Raw genomic sequence first — 19962 nt, forward strand, 5'->3', positions numbered from 1 at the left:
AATCCATTTCTGTTCTTGCATCCGTAACAAAGATTTAAAGTCCCCTCCTTTTGCTGATGGAAAGAGCTTATCAATAATCCAGCAACGCATGTCTTCAAATGAATGGTGTAAATCTATACAATGTTGCACCATAGGTGCCTCTATCCGACTACAGGACAGGCATGAACGGTGTTCAATCATTCTAATTTTAAAGGGTCTTGAAGTCTGTCCTATGTATAATAAGTTACAGGGACATAATATTGCATAAATAACCCCACTGGTTTCACATGACGTGCGAAAATTTAAAGTATATTCTTTATTATCTGACGGATTAAAGAATGATTGACAATCCAAGGAAACAGGACAAATAGAACAGTGTCCACATTTATAATGACCCACCTCCTCACTCTGTAAAGTTCTTACACTATCCATTGTGATAGCACCTCTGCTAGTTGGACAGATTATTTTTTGTAAATTTTTATTTCTAGAATATGCTGTAGTCAACTGTACATCCCTGAAGCATGAATGAATAGATAAACAGTTCCAATGATTTTTCAAAATTTTCCCCCCAAAACGTGCTTGTTGTGAATATCTTAGTACACAAACTAATTGATCTACTTCTGGTTCACGCTCAGTATATTGTAACAGCAGGTCCCGTCGATTATGTAAAGCTCGTATATAGGACCTCTTGATGCATGCCTCCGGGTAACCTCTCTCCGACAGCTTCTCGCCCAGAATTCTGGCTTGGATCTTATATTCTTCTTTTGTCGAGCATAGCCGACGATACCGGAGAAATTGTGAATTAGGTAAACTCGGTTCATAGACAAAACCGCGGAAGACAAAGGTGCACGCCAACAACTGAGAGCAAGACGGAGGTGCGCGCTGAAGAAAATGACAGTTTTAAGGGGCTCCAACGGGGGGTTTTGTTGGGGAGCCCCCCCCCACTTTACTTAATACAGATCGCGGCGGCGTTGTGAGTGGTTTGGGGGGTTGTAACCCCCCTCATTATACTGTAAACTTAACTTTTTCCCTGTTTTTAGGGAAAAAGTGAAGTTTTCATTAAAATGTGGGGGGGATACAACCCCCCCAAACCCCCCACAACGCCCCCACAACGTGGCGCGATCTGTATAAAGTAAAGTGGGGGGGGGTTCCCCCCCACACACCCCCGTCGGAGCCCCTAAAAACAGTTATTTTCTTCGGTGCGCACCTCCGCGCTGTGCTCAGTTGTCGGTGCGCGCCTTTGTCTTCCGCGGTTTTGACCTGACACCGGTAAACTCTCTTTCAAATGTAAAGGGTGGGAGCTAGAAAAATCCTAAAAGGTATTTCTATCTGTATCCTTGCGAAAGACTGAAGTTAAAAAAAACATCATCTTGGATTGTAATCAATACGTCTAAAAAAGCAATTTGTTGAATACCCGAGGACATTTCAAAACGTATGGTAGGTAAACGGATATTCAAAAAAACAACAAATGATTGCAGATCACACATGGAACCTTCCCATAGTAGAAAAATATCATCAATATACCTGCACCACAATTTCACTTGTGAAAACCATCCTGATGTGTACACAAAATGTTCTTCAAAATATGCCATAAAAAGATTGGCTAGAGATGGTGCACACGTCGCACCCATAGCCGTGCCCGACAATTTCTGGTAAAACATCCCTTGAAACATGAAATAATTTTTCTCTAGGGATATAGTTAATAGTTTTATCAAAAATTCTGAGGGTACTTGATGTGGATGTTCTCGTTGATTTAGATATTCTTCTATAATTACTAGGGCTGAATCTTGTGGGATATTTGTGTACAATGATTGCACGTCAAGTCACCAGAATCGTGTTTCCAGTAGGGTGATGTAACGTCAATAAATGTAAATATGTAGTATCTTGGATAAATGATTTTGTTAAAGGCACCAATGGCTTTAAAAAAACATCTATATATTGGTTCACTCTTTCCAATAGAGAGCCACAAGAAGAAACCATCAGCCGTCCTGGTGGTGCTATTAAGCTCTTATGAATCTTGGGTAAGATATAGAAAAAAGGAATATTTGGATATTGAGGACATAAGAACTGAAACTCATTTTGTGTCACAAATCCTTGTTTCTTACCCCAGGCAGTAAAGACAGCAATTTCTTTTTTTCAAAGCATCTGTCGGGACTTCATCTAGTAGAAGGTATACAGATCTATCATTTAATTGACGCAACATTTCAGTTGTACATTTTTGAGGATCTAATATCACCACCGCCCCACCTTTATCCGCGCGTCTAATAATAATGTCTTTATGACACTGTAATGTTTTTATAGCTTCACGTTCTTGTTTAGTCGTATTCCAGGAGTAAAAGAATGTCTCAGCTTCCCGGCTTTCAACATCTTTCAAAACTAAATCTTTATATAATTGAAGTGCTGGATCTTAGGATGCAAAAAGCTCCCGGCCTTTACAATGATGATGAAAATTTTGTGAACCAATATATAGATGTTTTTTTAAAACCATTGATGCCTTTAACAAAATCATGTATCCAAGATACTACACATTTTTTACGTTTATTGACGTTACATCAACCTACTGGAAACACGATTCTGGTGACTTGATGGACCTTTGGTCTAACTCCTCGTCCCCCAGGCCCATTATCTCTCTCTCTTTCTTGGGGTCCATTCTCTTCCTCTTTCTCTCTGTCCCTCTTTTCCATTATCCAGCACCTCCCCCTCATTCCCCTCCACCCCCATGAGTAGTGACACAAATTTGGTAAGGAGCGGCACCAAGCTTCTGGCACTCATTGCCTTATAGCTTCCATCAGTGGCCCCTCCAGTTCTACTCACGGGTCTGCAGCTCACACCTCCCCCCACCTGGGATTCATCATTTGCTCCCCCCAACCCCCCCACTCCAGTCTACTTTAAAGGTGGTTTCCTGGAAGTAGCAATGTTGCACATATGCTGTCTGTGGCCTTCTCTGAAGTAGAAGAGAGCAGAAAAGATTTTTGGAAGAGACAGAAGAAGCAGGGATGTGATTAATGCTTTTAATCATGATTAATAATTAATGCATTAATCACAGAGTTAACTGTGATTAAAATGCAGCCCTAGTAAGTAACAGTTTTGAGCTGTATGAATGGGCTACAATCCACTCCCAAGTACACCAAGCATGCATAAACTGGTGCTGTAATTGGCTCTTATAAACAGAAAAATGAAGGCAGATCAAGTTTCAAGTTTTATTTTGGTTTGATGAATCGCTTATTTACTAAGCGAGATAAAGACCATTAGGCCTATCTAGTCTGCCTAACCATGCCATCTACTATCTCTTCCTCTCTTAGAGATCCATTGTACTAGTCCCAAGCATTTTTGAATTCAAATACAGTTTCAGACAAATTCTATAAACAGCATCCAGATTATAGGCAGCAGTAGGCGTCCTACTGCTGTCTAACCAGCCAATCAGAACACATGTTTAAAAAAAAAAAAAAAAAATCAGAGGCAGGCCGCATACACTGCAGCCGTCTGTTGCGGGTGCAGGGAGGTGTCTAGGGACGTTTAAGCTCACCCAAAGGTAAGCGTGGAGGTGGTTTCGCCCGGAAGTGGCCTTGGATGAGCTTAAGCGGCCCGAGAGATCTCCCTGGGGCCGCGATAGAGGCCTGAAATTTAGGCCATTGAAATGCTGACCTATATTTCAAATTGATGCAGCCGCTAAACTGATTGCAGCAAGGAAATCTCCCTGCCGCGATCAGCTGAGTGGCCGTGGCAGGGAACCATCGAACCCCACTGCAAGTCAGCCAGTAAGAGGGATGCCCAATCCCTCCTGCCGCCATCCCTGAAACAACCTCCGGCAGGACAGATGCACACTCCTTCCTGCCGGCACCCTCCCAACATCCCCGGCAGAAGGGATGTCCATTTCCTCCTGCCGGCATCCTCCCAAACCCCTTGCTCCAACACACCCCATGGGCAGGGCCTTAGGGATCTGGCCAATCGGAGTCTTAGGCCACTCACAATGCATCCCAGAATGCACTGGGAAGGAGACCTAAGACTCTAGTTGGCCCAGGTGCCTATGGCCCCTATTATGGGAGGGGCCTTAGGTGCCTGAGCCAATCCGGACCTTAGGCCCCTCCTCAGTGCATCCCAGAATGCACTGGGAAGGGAAAGGCCCACCATTCTGGAGAGGTGGGCCTGCCAGCCATAGAGAGCAGGCGTCCCTCTGGCTAGCTTTGCTATAAAAGGTTTGGAGGGGGTCTGGGTGGGCCTTGGGGAGTGGGGGGGGGGTCATATGTTCGGGGTTGCCGGCAGGAGGGAGTGAGCATCCCTCCAGCTGGGGTTTGTTTGGAGGGTGGCAGCAGGAGGGATTAGGCATGTCTCTTGAAAGAGATTGTTTTGGGGGTGCTGGCAGGAGGGAGTGGGCATCCCTCTTGCTAGGGATGCTTGTGGGGGCAGGGTTTCCCTGTTGCAGCCACTGAGCTGATCATGGCAGGGGGATTCCCTTACTGCGATCTGCTCAGTAGCAATGCGATTCTCTAACCGGCCCCTGCGACATGGGTGCCGGTTACAGAATTGGGCAGGTTAGGCGGGGTGGCCATTCTGTATGGGATGCTGGTGTGCAATTCTCAACTGCCGAGTAGGTGACAGCAGAGACCATCATCCTATACAGAATCGGGCCATTTTTGTCTACACTACTTTCACTGGGAGAACGTTCCATGTATTCACCACCACCACTACCTTTCGCCTCCTAGTGGTCACAGATCCAGCAACTTTGGGGTCTTCAAGCTTTGGTCTTTTCTCTCCCTGCTCTCATTTCTTCCACTTCCAGGGCTCCATACCGGTTCTTCAGTTCAAGGGTAGGCCGAGTCATAGTATTGATATGCAGGGTCTCGTAATCTGAGTCCAGCTGACCTCCATCAACATGGCCTCTTCTTCCCTATTGCTGAACATCTGTAATAACGGACAGCCCTTTAGCAATATTGCTTACAAAAATGTTAAAAAAGAACAGGTCCAAGAACTAAACCTTGGTAACACCACTGGTAACTTTCCTTAAAGTGAGCTCCGAAGAAATAAATCATTTTTCATACCTTTGTTGCCTGGTGATTTTAAAGACGGAACAAAATGATTAGAAAAATAAAATTACCAAGCAAGAATTTATTTTAATTTTAGCAATTAAAACATGTCAGTTCTAACAATCTACTTCTGCAGTCTATATTTGCCACTGTATGAGTATAGAAGGAAATGTGAGGGGGAACGCTTTATGTGATTAAAAATTTAAATCATAATTAATCGATGTGTAGCCCTAATAAATATTTATTGGATAAATGCTGGAAACCCCCACTTCCTATAGTACTCTTGCACTCTTTCCCTGGCTTGTCTTGTATTCTCACTTAGGGCTCCTGTTACAAAGCCGCGCTAGCGGAGTTAACGTGTGCGACTTTTCATCACGCGCTAACCCCCGCACTGGCTGAAAAACTACCGCCTGCTCACGAGGAGGCGGTAGCGGCTAGCGCGTCTGGCGGTTTAGCGCACGCTATTACGCACGTTAAACCACTAGCGCGGCTTTGTAAAAGGAGCCCTTAGTTTTTGGGTCTTTTTTTTTGTTGTTGTTGATGTTTCTTTAGTGACACAAATGTACATGTTTTCTACTGTAATCGTATCTATGCCCCCAAAACACTGCTATTTTTTTGTACCCTCAATAAACCTTAAATAGTTGGAAAAATAAACTTCTAAATTTAGAACTTATAAAAACCTAGGAATAGAAGCTGTACCTATAGCAAAATGGATCATGTCATCAGTAGATGAGATCACGGCAACAGGGCTCTCAGACGTCCATTATAACTTATGCCAAGTCATGGCAGTCACCATAGGGAGTAAAAATTCAAAGATCTTGCTTCAGCCCACTTGTGTGGACTTACTGGAAACCCATGCAGAGCACTGAAACACAGGATACTGTGGGGACTGCTGCCATTGTTTTCATGCTGTGGATAAGTAGATGAGAGAGGTGTCCCTGTTTTGTTTTGCATCATCATTTGGGTAATATGAATTTTTAAGTAGTAAAATCTGTTTTACTACTTGGGATCTAGCTAGGTACTTGGGACCTGGGTTGGCCACTGTGGGAAACAGGATACTAGGCTTGATGGACCTTCAGTATGGCAATTCATATGTTTCTATGTGAGTCAAGTATAGGACAATCAAGCCATTGCACAATCACTGATGAGTTTGGCTCTTAGGCACTGGTGGAATAAGGCATTATGACATCACAATCTGAGCTCTAGAATGTTGCTACTCTTTGGGGTTCCGTCAGGTACTTACTTGGGAGCTGGGCATGATGGACCTTCGGTCTTTCCCAGTATGGCAGCTCTTATGCATTTATGTGAACCAAGTATAGAACAGTCAAGCCATTGTGACATCACTGATGAGTTTGGCTCTTAGGCACTAGTGGAATGAGGCATTATGACATCACAATCTCAGCTCTGGAATGTTGCTACTCTTTGGGTTTCTGCCAGGTGCTTGGGACCTGGGTTGGCCACTGTTGGAAACAGGATACTGGGCTTGATGGACCCTTGTTCTGTCCAAGTATGGCAATTCTTATGTTCTTAAAAAGCAGTAGCATATACAGTATGTTGAATAGCTACAGTGAAGCCATCCGTACCTGACATATCACTATGGTAGATTTAATGCTGACAATCTTGATTGCCTGGTGAACACTAGTTTCATCTGACCTCACTATCGTTATTTCATTTCACCATTTGATTTTGTTTGCTTGAAAAGGGACCTGAAATAATGCACAGTAATAAGCATTGCCACACACTAAGCTTGATGTATAAATGAGTTGATCTAGCCCAATAGGTATTGGCATTATCATTTTTCCTGCTTTGCCTTCCCCTGCAGGACCATTTATCAGCGTAGTGCTCTCAAAGCTGGAGAACATGCTCGGGAATTCACTGCATGTCAACCTGTTACTTATTGGAATTATCACACAGCTTGCCAGCTACCCACAACCCCTTCTCCGCAGCTTTCTACTCAACACGAACATAGTCTTCCAGCCAAGCATACGCTCACTCTATCAGGTGGGTATCTCTCTATAGTTCTTTTCCTGCACTGCTTAAAGAGAAGGCTGTTATTGCATGATTAAACAATCTAAGGGGCAATTCTATTAAGCAGTGGTCCCCAGCCCTGTACTGGAGGACCACCAGGCCAATTGGGTTTTCAGGCTAGCCCTAATGAATATGCACAGAGAAGGTTTGCATGCCTGTCACTTCCATTATATGCAAATCTCTCTCGTGCATATTCATTAGGGCTAGCCTGAAAACCCGACTGGCCTGGTGGTCCTCCAGGACAGGGTTGGGGACCACTGCTGTAAAGGATACTGAAAGTTAGGTGCCTAAAATCTAGGCGCTAAGCTAGTATTCTATAATGGCAAATTTGTGTGTCTAATGCATTACAGAATACAAGTATAGGTCAGCAGTTAGGTGCCACCACTTACAGTTGCTGTAAGACAAGTATAAATGGGCATGCTCAGATGCAGAAGTTAGGTTGGCGCAGAGGAATGCAAGTATCGATCATAAGTTAGGCACCGTTTTAGAATCGTGCCTAAAGCAGTCTTAGGTTCCGATAGACATTGAATTCATAAGTGCCCTTAATGCCAGAGTTGTCTTGGCCTAAATGAATGTACCTAAATAAAGTTATGCCCAAGGTCCGCCCACAATCTGCCCCCTAACCACACCTACTTTCTGGAAGGTGCCTTGGGGTAGATGCCTACCTTGAAGTGGTAGGCACCTACCATCTAATTAATTGAGTTTCAATTAATCTAATCTAATCTTCTATTTGTGCGTTGCTCATACCTATACAGGCTCAAGGCGACTTTAAAGGGAGGGGAGAGGATGGGGAGGGAGGGGGGAGAGGAGGGAGAGGTGGATAGGTAGGAGGGAGGGGAGAGAAAAGAGGGGGGGAGAGGAAGTGGGAGGAGAAGAGAGGGTAAAGGAGATTAAGTGTCGAACAGATGGCGTTTCAGTTTTCATCAGTAGATGATGTGGCAAGGTTCAGTTCTGGTCATTTTCTGTAAGGCCATTCCAAGTTTTTACTTCTAGAAAGATAAGCATGGAGTGGAAATCATCAGCGCTGATTAAGGCCTTTTAAATAAGTTAGGCAGTTAGATTGTCTAGGTGCCTAGTTTCAAGTTTATTATCACATTTGATTAATCGCTTAATCCGAATTCTAAGCGATGTACAAATTAATAAAAATTACAGAGTAAGGGAAGACAGACTTAAATGATAGGTACCAAAACGACTAAAACATAATATAAAATTAAATTACACATACAAGTAGAAACATTAGGAAACTTGGGAATGAATTACAATTTGATTATAAAATAGTACAATTAAGGTTAAGAACAATGGGGAAGGGAATAACAAAAGTCAAAATGGTCTAGGTTAAAAACAGAGCCAAAAGCAATTCAATTAATCGTTGAATGCATCTTTAAAAAGAAGACTCTTTAATTTGCTCTTAAATTTTTCAAGATTCTTTTCCTCTCTTAAATAAATTGGAAGGGCATTCCAAGACTGGGGAGCCGTTACAGAAAAAATAGACTGCCGCCGCGTACTGATAATTTTAAGAGAAGGAATGACCAATAAATGTTGGTCGTTTGAAAGTAAAAGTCTAGATGAGGTATATGGGATTAAAACTCTATAGATAAAAGCTGGGGTTTTAAATATCAAAGAGTTAAAAGTGAGCAGGCATAGTTTATACATAATACGGTGAGCAACTGGAAGCCAATGAGCTTTTTTTAGTAAGGGAGAGACATGATCAAATTTTTTGGCTTTCATAATAAGTTTGATTGAGGCATTCTGAATAATTTGTAAACGTCTAATTTCTTTTTGCACCAGACCTTTGAAAAGGGCATTACAGTAGTCGATTTTAGAGATAACCAGAGAATGAATTAGAATATTCAGAGATTTCGAGCATAGGAATTTAGAAATTGAACGTATTTGATGGAGTCTATAGAAAATTGCTTTGACAACATGACTGATATGGTCGTGATATGATAGTTTATCGTCAAAGATAATCCCGAGAATCTTGATTTTGTGAATCAACTTCAAGGGGATTCCCTTAATGGTGATTGGGAAAGAGAGTTTATGACAGTCTTTCCAGGGAAAAAGCATGATATTTGTTTTATTAATGTTAAGGGCTAATCTATTTGAGTCAAGCCTAGACATTTTTTTTTATAGAATCAGGGTTAAAATGCACACTTAAATAGTCAGAATGTCCACGGTCCACCCTTGCCCCTCCCACTAGAACACTTAAGAGTCCGATATTCAGCTGGCAACGACCAGTGTTTTGCTAACCACTGCCAGCGTTAAGCTCGAAAATTCAATATTGGCCCATATCCAGGCTCCGGTATTAAATTTCCGGGTATAGGGCGCCGGCTAAAATCAGTTAAGTGCAATATTCTGCATTTAACCAGCCATGAAGAACTACTTAAAGATAGGACTGTGTTTTATGTGGTCCTATGTATACTGTTATTTATTTATTTTTTCCATTTGTGTGTCACACATACCTATACAAGCTCTTGGCGACATTACAGAGGAAGGGGTTAGAAGAGGGTAGGGACGACAATGGAGGGCAGGAAGATACTGGAGGCGAAGAGGATACAAGTGATTAGGTGGTTATTGTAACCAGTTAAGTGCCAGGACCAAGAACCCAGGACCTAGCCCAAGAACCCAGCTTTTTTTTGGGGGGTGGGGGGTTACTTTTTGTTTGATGCAGTGTGACTAGTTGAGCAGGCTGTCGTCTACTCAACAAATCAAACTGCATCAAGCAAAAAGTAGACAAAAAAAAAAAGCTGGGGCTTTAGAGCTGGGGATTCACTGAATTTCCCGAATGCCCTCACCACACACCACTGTCGTCATATACTATTGTATCGTTGTGCTTGAAACAAGTTCTAACCCAATAATCAAATGTACCAAAAATGTTAATACATCGATGAAATCAATAAAATATAGTAAGTTTCAAGTTTATTAGGATTTTATATACTGCCTATCAAGGTTATCTAAGCGGGTTTTTTACACTCAGGTACTCAAGCATTTTCCCTATCTGTCCCGGTGGGCTCACAATCTATATAATGTACCTGGGGCTATGGAGGACTGAATGATTTGCCCAGGATCACAAGGAGCAGCGCAGGGTTTGAACCCACAACCCTGGGTGCTGAAGCTGTAGATCCAACCACTGCACCACACACTCCTCCTAGTAGATAATGGCGCACTCCTAAAATTGAGTGGAAAACTGTAGCAGATGCACAGAGTATGAGATAAAGAACACTTCTGTATGTCTTCATATTTAATGATATTCTGAATTATGGTAATTATTTGAAAAGCTGCCAGTCCACTGCTCTAGCCAGAACTTCATTATTCAGGGACAGATACCCACTGCTGGACTAGCTCTGGAGATAGTTACATCATAGAGGAAAATTTGCAAAGCTTTTTGTCCACCTGAAAATTACCCTTGTTTATCCAGTTAACAAGTAGGTACAGGTTTTATAGTACAAATATATTTCTCCACAATAAATTGAAATGGTCACATTGATGTGTCTAGGTTGAGGAAGGGGGTGGGGGTGGTACTTGCAGTTGAGAATTTCTTGGCTATTCACTCAAATGGGAGATACACAGGGCCTAATTCTCTTTAGGACACCGATCTCGGCGGCCGCTGATTGTGCGTCAGTCACGCATCATCAGCGTCCTTGAGAAAATCGCATCTAGTTCTCACACAGACGCCTTAAATGTAGGCCAGCGTTTTAAAGGCTTACATTTAAGGCATCTGTCTCATGCCTATGGAGACGTAATCCTCAAGGCCGCTTCCAGGGGAAACCACACAATGCCTTGGGTGTCTGTAAGTGGCTTTACGTGTCTCCGTAGATAGAAACATGATGGCAGATAAAGGCCAAATGGCCCATCTAGTCTGCCCATCTGCAGTAACCATTATCTCTTTCTCTTTCTGAAAGATCCCATGTGCCTAACTCAGGCCCTTTTGAATTCAGACACAGTCTCTATCTCCACCACCTCTTCTGGGAGACTGTTCCATGCATCTACCACCCTTTCTGTAAAAAAGTATTTCCTTAGATTACACCGGAGCCTATCACCTCTTAACTTCATCCTATACCCTCTCATTGCAGAGTTTCCTTTCAAATGAAAGAGACTCGACTCATGCGCATTTACATTACGTATGTATTTAAACGTCTCTATCATATCTCCCCTCTCCAGCCTTTCCTCCAAAGTATACAGATTGAGATATTTAAGTCTCTCCCCATACACCTTATGATGAAGACCACATACCATTTTAGTAGCCTTCTTCTGGACTCCATCCTTTTTATATCTTTTTAAAGGTACGGCCTCCAGAATTGTACACAATATTCTAAATGAGGTCTCATCAGAGTCTTATACAGGGGCATCAATACCTCTTTTTTTCCTACTGGCCATACCTCTCCCTATACAACCTAGCATCCTTCTACCTTTCGCCGTCACCTTTTCAACCTGTTTGGCCTCTTTAAGATCATCACATACAATCACACCGAAGTCCCTGAATTCCTTCAGCACCCTAGGATGTACACCATCCGGCCCCATTGCTTTGTCTACCTTTATTTTAGCTAGTTCCTCATGAACACAACCCTGTGAAAATCGATCAGGGTCTATTTCTCCTCCATCCCTATTCATGTTTGTCTTCTGCGGTCCTGCTCCCGGCGCTTCAGCTGTGAACACATATGCCTACATGGGGGAAGGACGCATGTAGGCGTATGTGTTCACGGCTGAAGCGCCGGGAGTGGGACCGCAGAAGACAAACGTGAATAGGTGTCCTTCCCCCATCTGCATTTTTTTAAAAGAAAACTTGCATCTTGATTGGCTGTGAGATGGCAATAGGACTCCACCACCGCCTACAATCGGGACACCCATTTGCGGAATCAGGCTGAACGTGCCTAAGTATTTATCATATGTGCACTTCACATTTGCTGATTGCCAAAAGGAATGATGTATGTCTTTTCCATTTATTTATTTGACAATCGTATTTTCTGCAAATCCAAAAATAATTTGGTTCATTGTGGATAACAGAACGTAAAGCATTCAAAATGTGGGCGATTCAGAATTTTCTGTGTTGAGTGTAGGCACTAAGAAAATAAAAAGTCACAAACTCTTTGTTTTTGAATTTATTGGCTGCATTTTCTTTTTTGTATGTCATTGCTTTGATATTTATTTACTGTCAGCTAATGAAGTGCCTTTGGACCTTAAGAGGCCGCTCCTTGTTATGAAATGCAGAATACGACTGTTTTGTTTCACTGCACTAAACACTAACTCTGCCATGAAGAGATAATCCCCTATAACAACCATAAGATACAGTATATAAAAAAAGAGAAACCCGTGAGATGTAGTTAAATAGATGTTGTTGTAAAGCATTTTTCCATCTGACCAGTTCTGTGACTTTATGGAGAGGGGAGATTTCCTAGGGCTCTCCTTTGTCTCCTATCGTATTTAACATCTACCGTATTTTCACGCATATAACGCGCGCGTTATACACAATTTTTACAAACCGTGCATAACCTTGCGCGTTATACGCGTGTGCGCGTTTTACAACTTTTTTTTCTTACATAGTTCCCCCCCACCCGACGGCCGATTCACCCCCCCGCAGGACCGCTCGCACCCCCACCCCGAAGGACCGCTCGCACGCACTCACACCCGCACCCCCACCCCATAAGGACCGCTCACACGCACCCCCACCCCGAAGGACCGCTCGCCACCCCCACAGCTTCCCGACCCCCCCCATCATATAGAAGCTCCTACCGTTGTCCTGCTGCTTCTTCTTGGCGGTCCCGGCCCTTCTGTGAGCCCTGCATCTGCGCTGCTTCCTCTTCCAGCGGTCCTGCGGGGGGGTGAATCGGACGTCGGGGGGGGCATCAGGCTTTCAGGGTGGGGACAGGACTTCAAGGGGGAGAGGAGAGTCGGGGCGGGCGAAAGGAGAATCGGGGCGGGCGAAAGGAGAGTCGGGCGGCGACGGGAGAGTCGGGATGGCATGCGCGGTATACGGGTGTGCGCGGTATATAAAAATTTATTTACATAAATTACAGTTTCCCGCGCACTATACCCGTGTGCGCGTTTTACATGGGTGCGCAGTATATGAGTGAAAATACGGTATATGACTACAATAAGAAAACTTAAGCTTGCGAATTTAGAATCAATCCATTTATACATTTATTTATTTATTTTTTTTAAATACAAGAGAGTATAAAACTTAAACATCAATGAAATTCACAGTGCTACAATGCAGGAATCAATGCAGAACATAGAGGTACAATATTTGTTGATATGCTTACATTCCATGCAAGAGAATACAGAGAATTAATATAAATTGAGATATCAGCATGAAACACGGCTGGGCAGTGATTCCAAGTAGATCTGCAACGGCGACCAGTGTTTATTGAAAAAGACTGTGGTTCCAAATTTTTTTGCAGGTGATATTTTTATATTATTGGAAGTGGATCCAACATTGATCGATTTGTCTGCCAATATAAAATCATGTTTTTCTAGGCTTCAAAGTTGGGCTGCCTCTGTTTGGATGAATCTTTAAGGCAACAAAAACTAAGCTATTGTGGCTTGGCCCTAAAATAGATCTTTTTGCCTTCCTTGGTGACCTTATCGACGGAAGATTCTTTAAATATCGAGTATTCTTCTAAGATATTAGGCTTCTTGTTGGATTTCTCACTTTCCCTTCACTATCAGGTTAACAGTCTTTCTAAGAAATGCTTCTTTAGTCTTTGTATGTTAAGGAAAGTTTGTCATCTGTTTTATGAACAACATTTTGCTATTCTGGTACAAGCCATTATATTAGCTCAATTAGATTATTGGAACTCTTTATTCATGTTTAAGTAAGAAAAATTTAGAAAGGTTACAATTAAATCAGATCGAGGCAGGCAAATTGATTTATGGTAAGAAGAAATATGACCATGTGTCTCCTCTCTTAAAAGCTCTTCACTGTCTTCTAGTTCATTTCGGAATTCAATTTAAATGTGCGAGCATAACTTTTAAAATCTTACATGAAATTTTTAAGCCTTTAGTCTCAATTTCTTTGAATTCATTACGATCTATAAAGTCTAAAACTTCTCAGATGTATAAATTATCTTTTCCATCTCTTGAATAAAATCCCCGGGTTATATTTCTTGAAACTATGTATATATTTTCACATCTATTTGGAATGAATTTCCTGTTGGGATTATAATTCTTTCATCTCTTCCAACTTTCAAGAAAATCTTTAAAAACACGCTTTTTCAGTTATTTTTATTGAGATTTGGGTTTTGTTATAATGTCTTTATTATTTTTGTAAACAATGTCTGACTTTTCCATTTCATTAAGGGCTTCCTTTACGAAGCCGCGTTAGCGGTTTTCGCGAGCGCTAAACCTGTGCTATGCGGCTAGAACTAACGCCAGCTCAATGCTGGCGTTAGCATGGCCGGCAGTTTAGCGCATGCTATTACGTGCGTTAAACCGCTAACGCGGTTTCATAAAAAGGAACCCTAAGTATCTTATGTAAACTGAGTCGAGCTTTTATTTTTAAAAGATGACCTGGTATATAAATTTAAGGATTAGATTAGAGGTCATTTTTATTAATGTGCAGAGTATAAAAGGTGCACTCTGAGTCACAGGCTGTGCACAGAAGACGTGGGTATGGTTTTAAGATCTGAGGAAACAGCAAGAGGCTACAGGAATGAAAAATGAGGATCTTCTGTGCACTGTTACAGAGACTGACAGAGTTCCAACAGGGATTCAATAGTTTAGGAGGCGTTTGTCTTGAAAATACAAAACTTGTATTCCACAAATTACCTTCACGGTCTGATGTGGATCATAAAAGAATGAACTAAATACGTAGAGGATTAGCCTAATGGTTAGCGCAGGGCGCAGAGCATCAAGGGCACAGAGTTTAAATCCCACTGCAATTTACATAAGAACATAAGGGTAGCCATACAGGGGCAGACCACTGGTCCATCAAGCCCAGTATCCTGTTTCTAACAATGGCCAACCCAGGTCACAAATACCTGGCAAGATCCCAAGGAGAAAAAACAGATTTTATGCTTCTCATCTTAATAATGGCTTATGGACTTTTGTTTTAGGAAATTATCCCAACCTTTTTTAAACCGCGCTTAGCTAACTGCTAAGCTTCTTGTGACCTTGGGCAATTCGATTGACCCTCAGTTTCCTCGGGTATAAAAATTTAGATTGTGAGCACATTAGGGACAGAGAAAGTACCTGCATATATATAATAAATGTAAACCACTTTGGTTGTTCCACAGAAAAGCAATATATCACATGCGTGATCCTTGCATTTCTAGAAGGTACAGTACTTATGATAAAATTAATTGAAATATAGGATTGAAAGCCCAGAAATTTCTTGAATAAATATGTCTTCTTAACTTCTGGAAAAAAAAAAAATCATATAATCTAAATGGGACCTAATTTCGAGTGATAGACCGTTCCAAACCAATGCTGTTTGATAGGCAAAAGATTGAATTAATACTTTTTTTTATATCTTATCCCTATAAGGACAGGAGAGAAACATCAAATATCTTCCTGACCACTGCTGTCTGGAATATGCTGGAAATGCTATTAAATGACCCATATATAAAGGAGCATGACCCTGTGATATCTTCAAAATGAAATAGCTAAGTTTAAACACTGTGCGCCAGTCATTTGGCAGCCAAGCAGCTTTGTCAACAATGGAGAGAACTCTCTCAAAAGTGCTGACATGACCCAAAAACCTAGCCAGCATTTTAAGACAAGAAGACCTGCTGGGATTCAACCAGGGTAGCACCCGGTATGAAGAGGCTGGACTCTAGAGCAGTGTTTTTCAACCTTTTTACACCTATGGACCGGCAGAAATAAAAAAATTATTCTGTGGACCGGCATCGGTCCGTGGACCGACGGTTGAAGAACACTGGGCTAAGCCATGGGCCAGACCCCGCCCATCTCTACCTAATCTCCACCCCAGACCCTGCCCCCATAATAGTACTAATTGCACCTTGCACGTCCCATGTCTCTAAACTAAACTAAACCTTAGGTTTGTATACCGCGCCATCTCCACAAGCGTAGAGCTTGGCACGGTTTACAGGGTTAGGTTGAAAAGGAGCTACAATGAAGGGTTATAAGAAAGGAGCTAGGAAGATAAAGAGGGACAGGGAACCAAAAAGCGGGAAGTGTTAGATTTTTGAAAAGAGCCTCTGATGTTGAAGGCTTCCGGTTCAGGCGCAGGATGCCCGTAGGAGCCACTGCCCGTGGCTTTGTGCACTGAATCAGTGAGGAAGAGGGAGCTGGTTCAAAGATAATGCCCATCGATCGCACCGTGGACTGGCGGTTGAAGAACACTGTTTTGGGCCTGATGCACGTGCTGGACCTGTGGACTGGCAGGAAATTTTTGTGGACCGGCACTGGTCCATGGACCGGTGGTTGAAGAACACTGCTCTAGAGAGATTGAGGCCTGGAAGGGAAGCTCCAGGGAGTCCAGGCACTACTGCACCTACGCTGGAAGCTTGAAAAATGACCTGTTCTGCCTTTCAACTGTGCATCTCTCTGAAAAATTGGACTGTATAAAACTAGCAGACTGATTTTTGTATGTGTTGTATTTTTCCACTGTTAGGTTTTTGTGTTTTTTTTCTCCAGATTTTTTTTTCTCCTTCATAAGAACATAAGCAGTGCCTCTGCTGGGTCAGACCAGAGGTCCATCGTGCCCAGCAGTCCGCACACGCGGCAGCCCATCAGGTCCAGGACCTGTATAGTAATCCTCTATCTATCCCTTCTATCTCCTTTTCCTTCAGGAAATTATCTAATCCCTTCTTGAACCCCAAAACCGTAATCTGTCCTATCACACCCTCTGGAAGCGCATTCCAGGTGTCCACCACCCGTTGGGTGAAGAAGAACTTCCTAGCATTGGTTCTGAATCTGTCCCCTCTTAATTTTTCTGAATGCCCTCTCGTTCTTATAGTTCTTGAAAGTTTGAAGAATCTGTCCCTCTCCACTTTCTCTATGCCCTTCATGATCTTGTAAGTGTCTATCATGTCCCCTCTAAGCCTCCGCTTCTCCAGGGAAAAGAGCCCCAGTTTCTCTAATCTTTCAGCATATGAAAGGTTTTCCATACCTTTTATCAATCGCGTCGCTCTTTTCTGGACCCTCTCGAGTATCGCCATATCCTTCTTAAGGTACGGTGACCAATATTGGACGCAGTACTCCAGATGTGGGCGCACTTTCGCCCGATACAACGGCAGGATAACTTCTTTCATTCTGGTTGTAATACCTTTCTTGATAATACCAAGCATTCTATTCGCCCTCATAGAAGCCGCTGCGCACTGTGCCAACGGCTTCATTGTCCTGTCCACCATCACCCCCAAGTCCTTTTCAGTAAAGATTTTCTGGTTTGGAATATTTCCCTCTCATCAAGATAGTAGGGGGAACCGATATAGTCCGGGGTTTGGCATATAAAACTCAGCATAGCTCTCGATCAAAATGCTATTAAACAACTTGTTGCTCTGAAGAAGCCCTTAGTAAATCTACAAGGGCGAAACGGAGATCTTCCGTCGTGTCGGGTGTGGGCGTTTGCTCGCTTTTGAATTTAAGCTAAGTACCACACGTTTACAGCATACTTAGTAAAATGATAATGGAATATTATATAGAATCTAGTATTTAAATCAAATTAAAGTATCATTTTTACAAATTTCAAAAATAGGCTCATAGAGAAAATAAAACTATAATCGATGATAGCCCATGTAACGGTCTAACAACCTTGATTAGTTCGGGTGTTTGACTGTGGGCTCTTGAGAAATTGAGTCTTTGTCTCTAGAATTGAGCCAGGGTGACTTCTTAGTTTCATTGTTGGCCCAGTACGGTGTTGGTGTTGGAATAAAACTCAGCATACAGAATCATTTTTGTGAAGAGACTGAGAGATCGATCACCTAGGGCCTCCCCAGCATACCTGTCACACATGCCAAAATTCATATTCTAGACACTACAATGAATTCTGAGCACTCGGCGGCCTCAAGGTGGATCCTAGCTATTTCAGGGAGAATCCAGAAAAAAGGGGTTCTACGTTTTATAAATCAGTAGGTTTTGTGGGTTAGAAGTAGAGTGACAATAATGCTTAAGGGCTCCTTTTACTAAGCCGCGTTAGGGCTTTAACGCGTGGAATAGCACGCGCTACATTGCCGCACGCGCTAGACCTTAACGCCAGCATTGAGCTGATGTTAGTTCTAGAAGCATAGCGCATAGTAATTTCCTGCGTGCGCTAAAAACGCTAGCGCACTTTAGTAAAAGGAGCCTTAAGTGACTTTTCATCCTGGTCTGTGCAGTCTGATTATATAATACTTATTTTTTTTTAAGTTACAGGGAACATTTTTACCAAGTGAAAAAATAATAGGCAATGGATTACACAATTTATGATGAATATTAACACTGAATGGAAAAACTGGCTTCTACAATTTAGTGACGATATTACCAGTGCAATAAAAACATCAGAGCAGCAAACATAGTCATTAATATGAATATAACTACTGTCAACTGAGGTTTTAACTTTGTTCGAGTCAGAAACTGGACTATAAACTCCCTTCACAGAAGACAACCATTGAGTCTTTGCTTCCATATCAAAGAAAAGATCACTCTGGAAGGATCTACCATTTCCTATCCTGCCATGAACTTTGACATGATATTTATTAGGGATTTTATTGCTATAGGTCTCTGGTTTAGCTCATTTGAAAGTGATGGTTCTAGACTTAAAAAAACTTTTTTTTTCCCCAAATGGGGGATAACATCAAGGAGTTGTCTGGATGGGGATCATCTGGAAGTAGGAAAGCAGTGGGTAAAACTGAAAGGAGCTATTGTAAGGGCAACAAACTATTTTGTAAGGAAAGTAAGCATAATGAAAAGGAAAAAAATAGCTTTGGTTCTTTTGAAAAGTTTAGGAAAAAAGGGGTTAGCTTTTATAAACTACAAAAGATTGTAGCAAGAGGAAGACAGGCAAAAATATCTGGAAAAGTTAAGAGAAGCTGGTAAAGTAGTCAGGAAAGCTAAAATGCAAATGGAAGAAAAAATAGCCAACATGGTAAAAAACAAGGGGGACAAGACATTTTTTTTAGATATGTTAGTGATATGTTAGTGATATGTTAGTGATATGTTAGTAGGAAGTACAAAAGTGGCATTGTGAGACCCAAAGGTGAAGGGGAGGAATTTGTAGAAGCTGATAAATATAAGGCTGAATTGCTTAACAAATATGTCTGTTCACAGCTGACAACCTAACTTTGTTCACACACCAATATAGTGAAAAACACCCAGTAATACACACTCAGGTAATTCTTATACTTAATGAATATTGAGAGTTCAGATTCCACCAATTCAAACGAACTGGAATGGAGTGGTGCTCTTCATAATTCCCTTTTATAATTTTTGTTTCTAGTTTATAACTTAATTTTCTTTATAACTTATGTTCCCCTTCTCAAGGACTAAAAAGATAAGTTAAATTTTAAACTACATAAGTTATAAAGAAAATTAAGTTATAAACTAGAAACAAAAATTATAAAAGGGAATTATGAAGAGCACCACTCCATTCCAGTTTGTTTGAATTGGTGGAATCTGAACTCCCAATATTCATTAAAGTATAAAAATTCCCTGAATGTGTATTACTGGGTGTTGTTCACAGCTGAAGCACTAGGAACAGAACTGCGGAAGCCAAAAGCAAATAGGGGTGGAGGTGTGGTAGATCCTGATCAATTTTCACAGGATTGTGTTTGTGAGGAGCTAACTAAACTAAAAGTGAAAAATGCGCTGGGACAGATGGTACTGAGGGTACTGAAGGAACTTAGGAAAGTTCTGGTGGCTCCATTGGCTGACCTTTTCAATGCTGTTCTAGAGTTGGAACTAGTATTGGAAGACTAGAGAAGGGTGGATGTAGTCCTTTTCCACAAAAGTGGAAAGAAGAGGTAGGGAACTACAGGCCAGTTAAGTCTGACTTCTGTGC

The 19962-nt window shown here is 42.0% G+C and overlaps 1 protein-coding gene across 2 annotated transcripts in view; it reads left to right on the top strand.

Annotated features, from left to right (window-relative positions):
• FAM160A1 (family with sequence similarity 160 member A1) overlaps positions 1-19962 on the top strand; it is a 241839-nt gene that overhangs the window by 213614 nt on the left and 8263 nt on the right. For both annotated transcript variants that reach the window (XM_033940663.1, XM_033940672.1), the window contains exon 10: positions 6826-7004. In XM_033940663.1, the coding sequence (XP_033796554.1) occupies positions 6826-7004 (179 nt within the window). The remainder of the gene's footprint in view (positions 1-6825; positions 7005-19962) is intronic.

This window comes from Geotrypetes seraphini, chromosome 1 (assembly GCF_902459505.1).
Source record: "Geotrypetes seraphini chromosome 1, aGeoSer1.1, whole genome shotgun sequence".
Classification (NCBI taxonomy): Eukaryota; Metazoa; Chordata; class Amphibia; order Gymnophiona; family Dermophiidae; genus Geotrypetes; species Geotrypetes seraphini.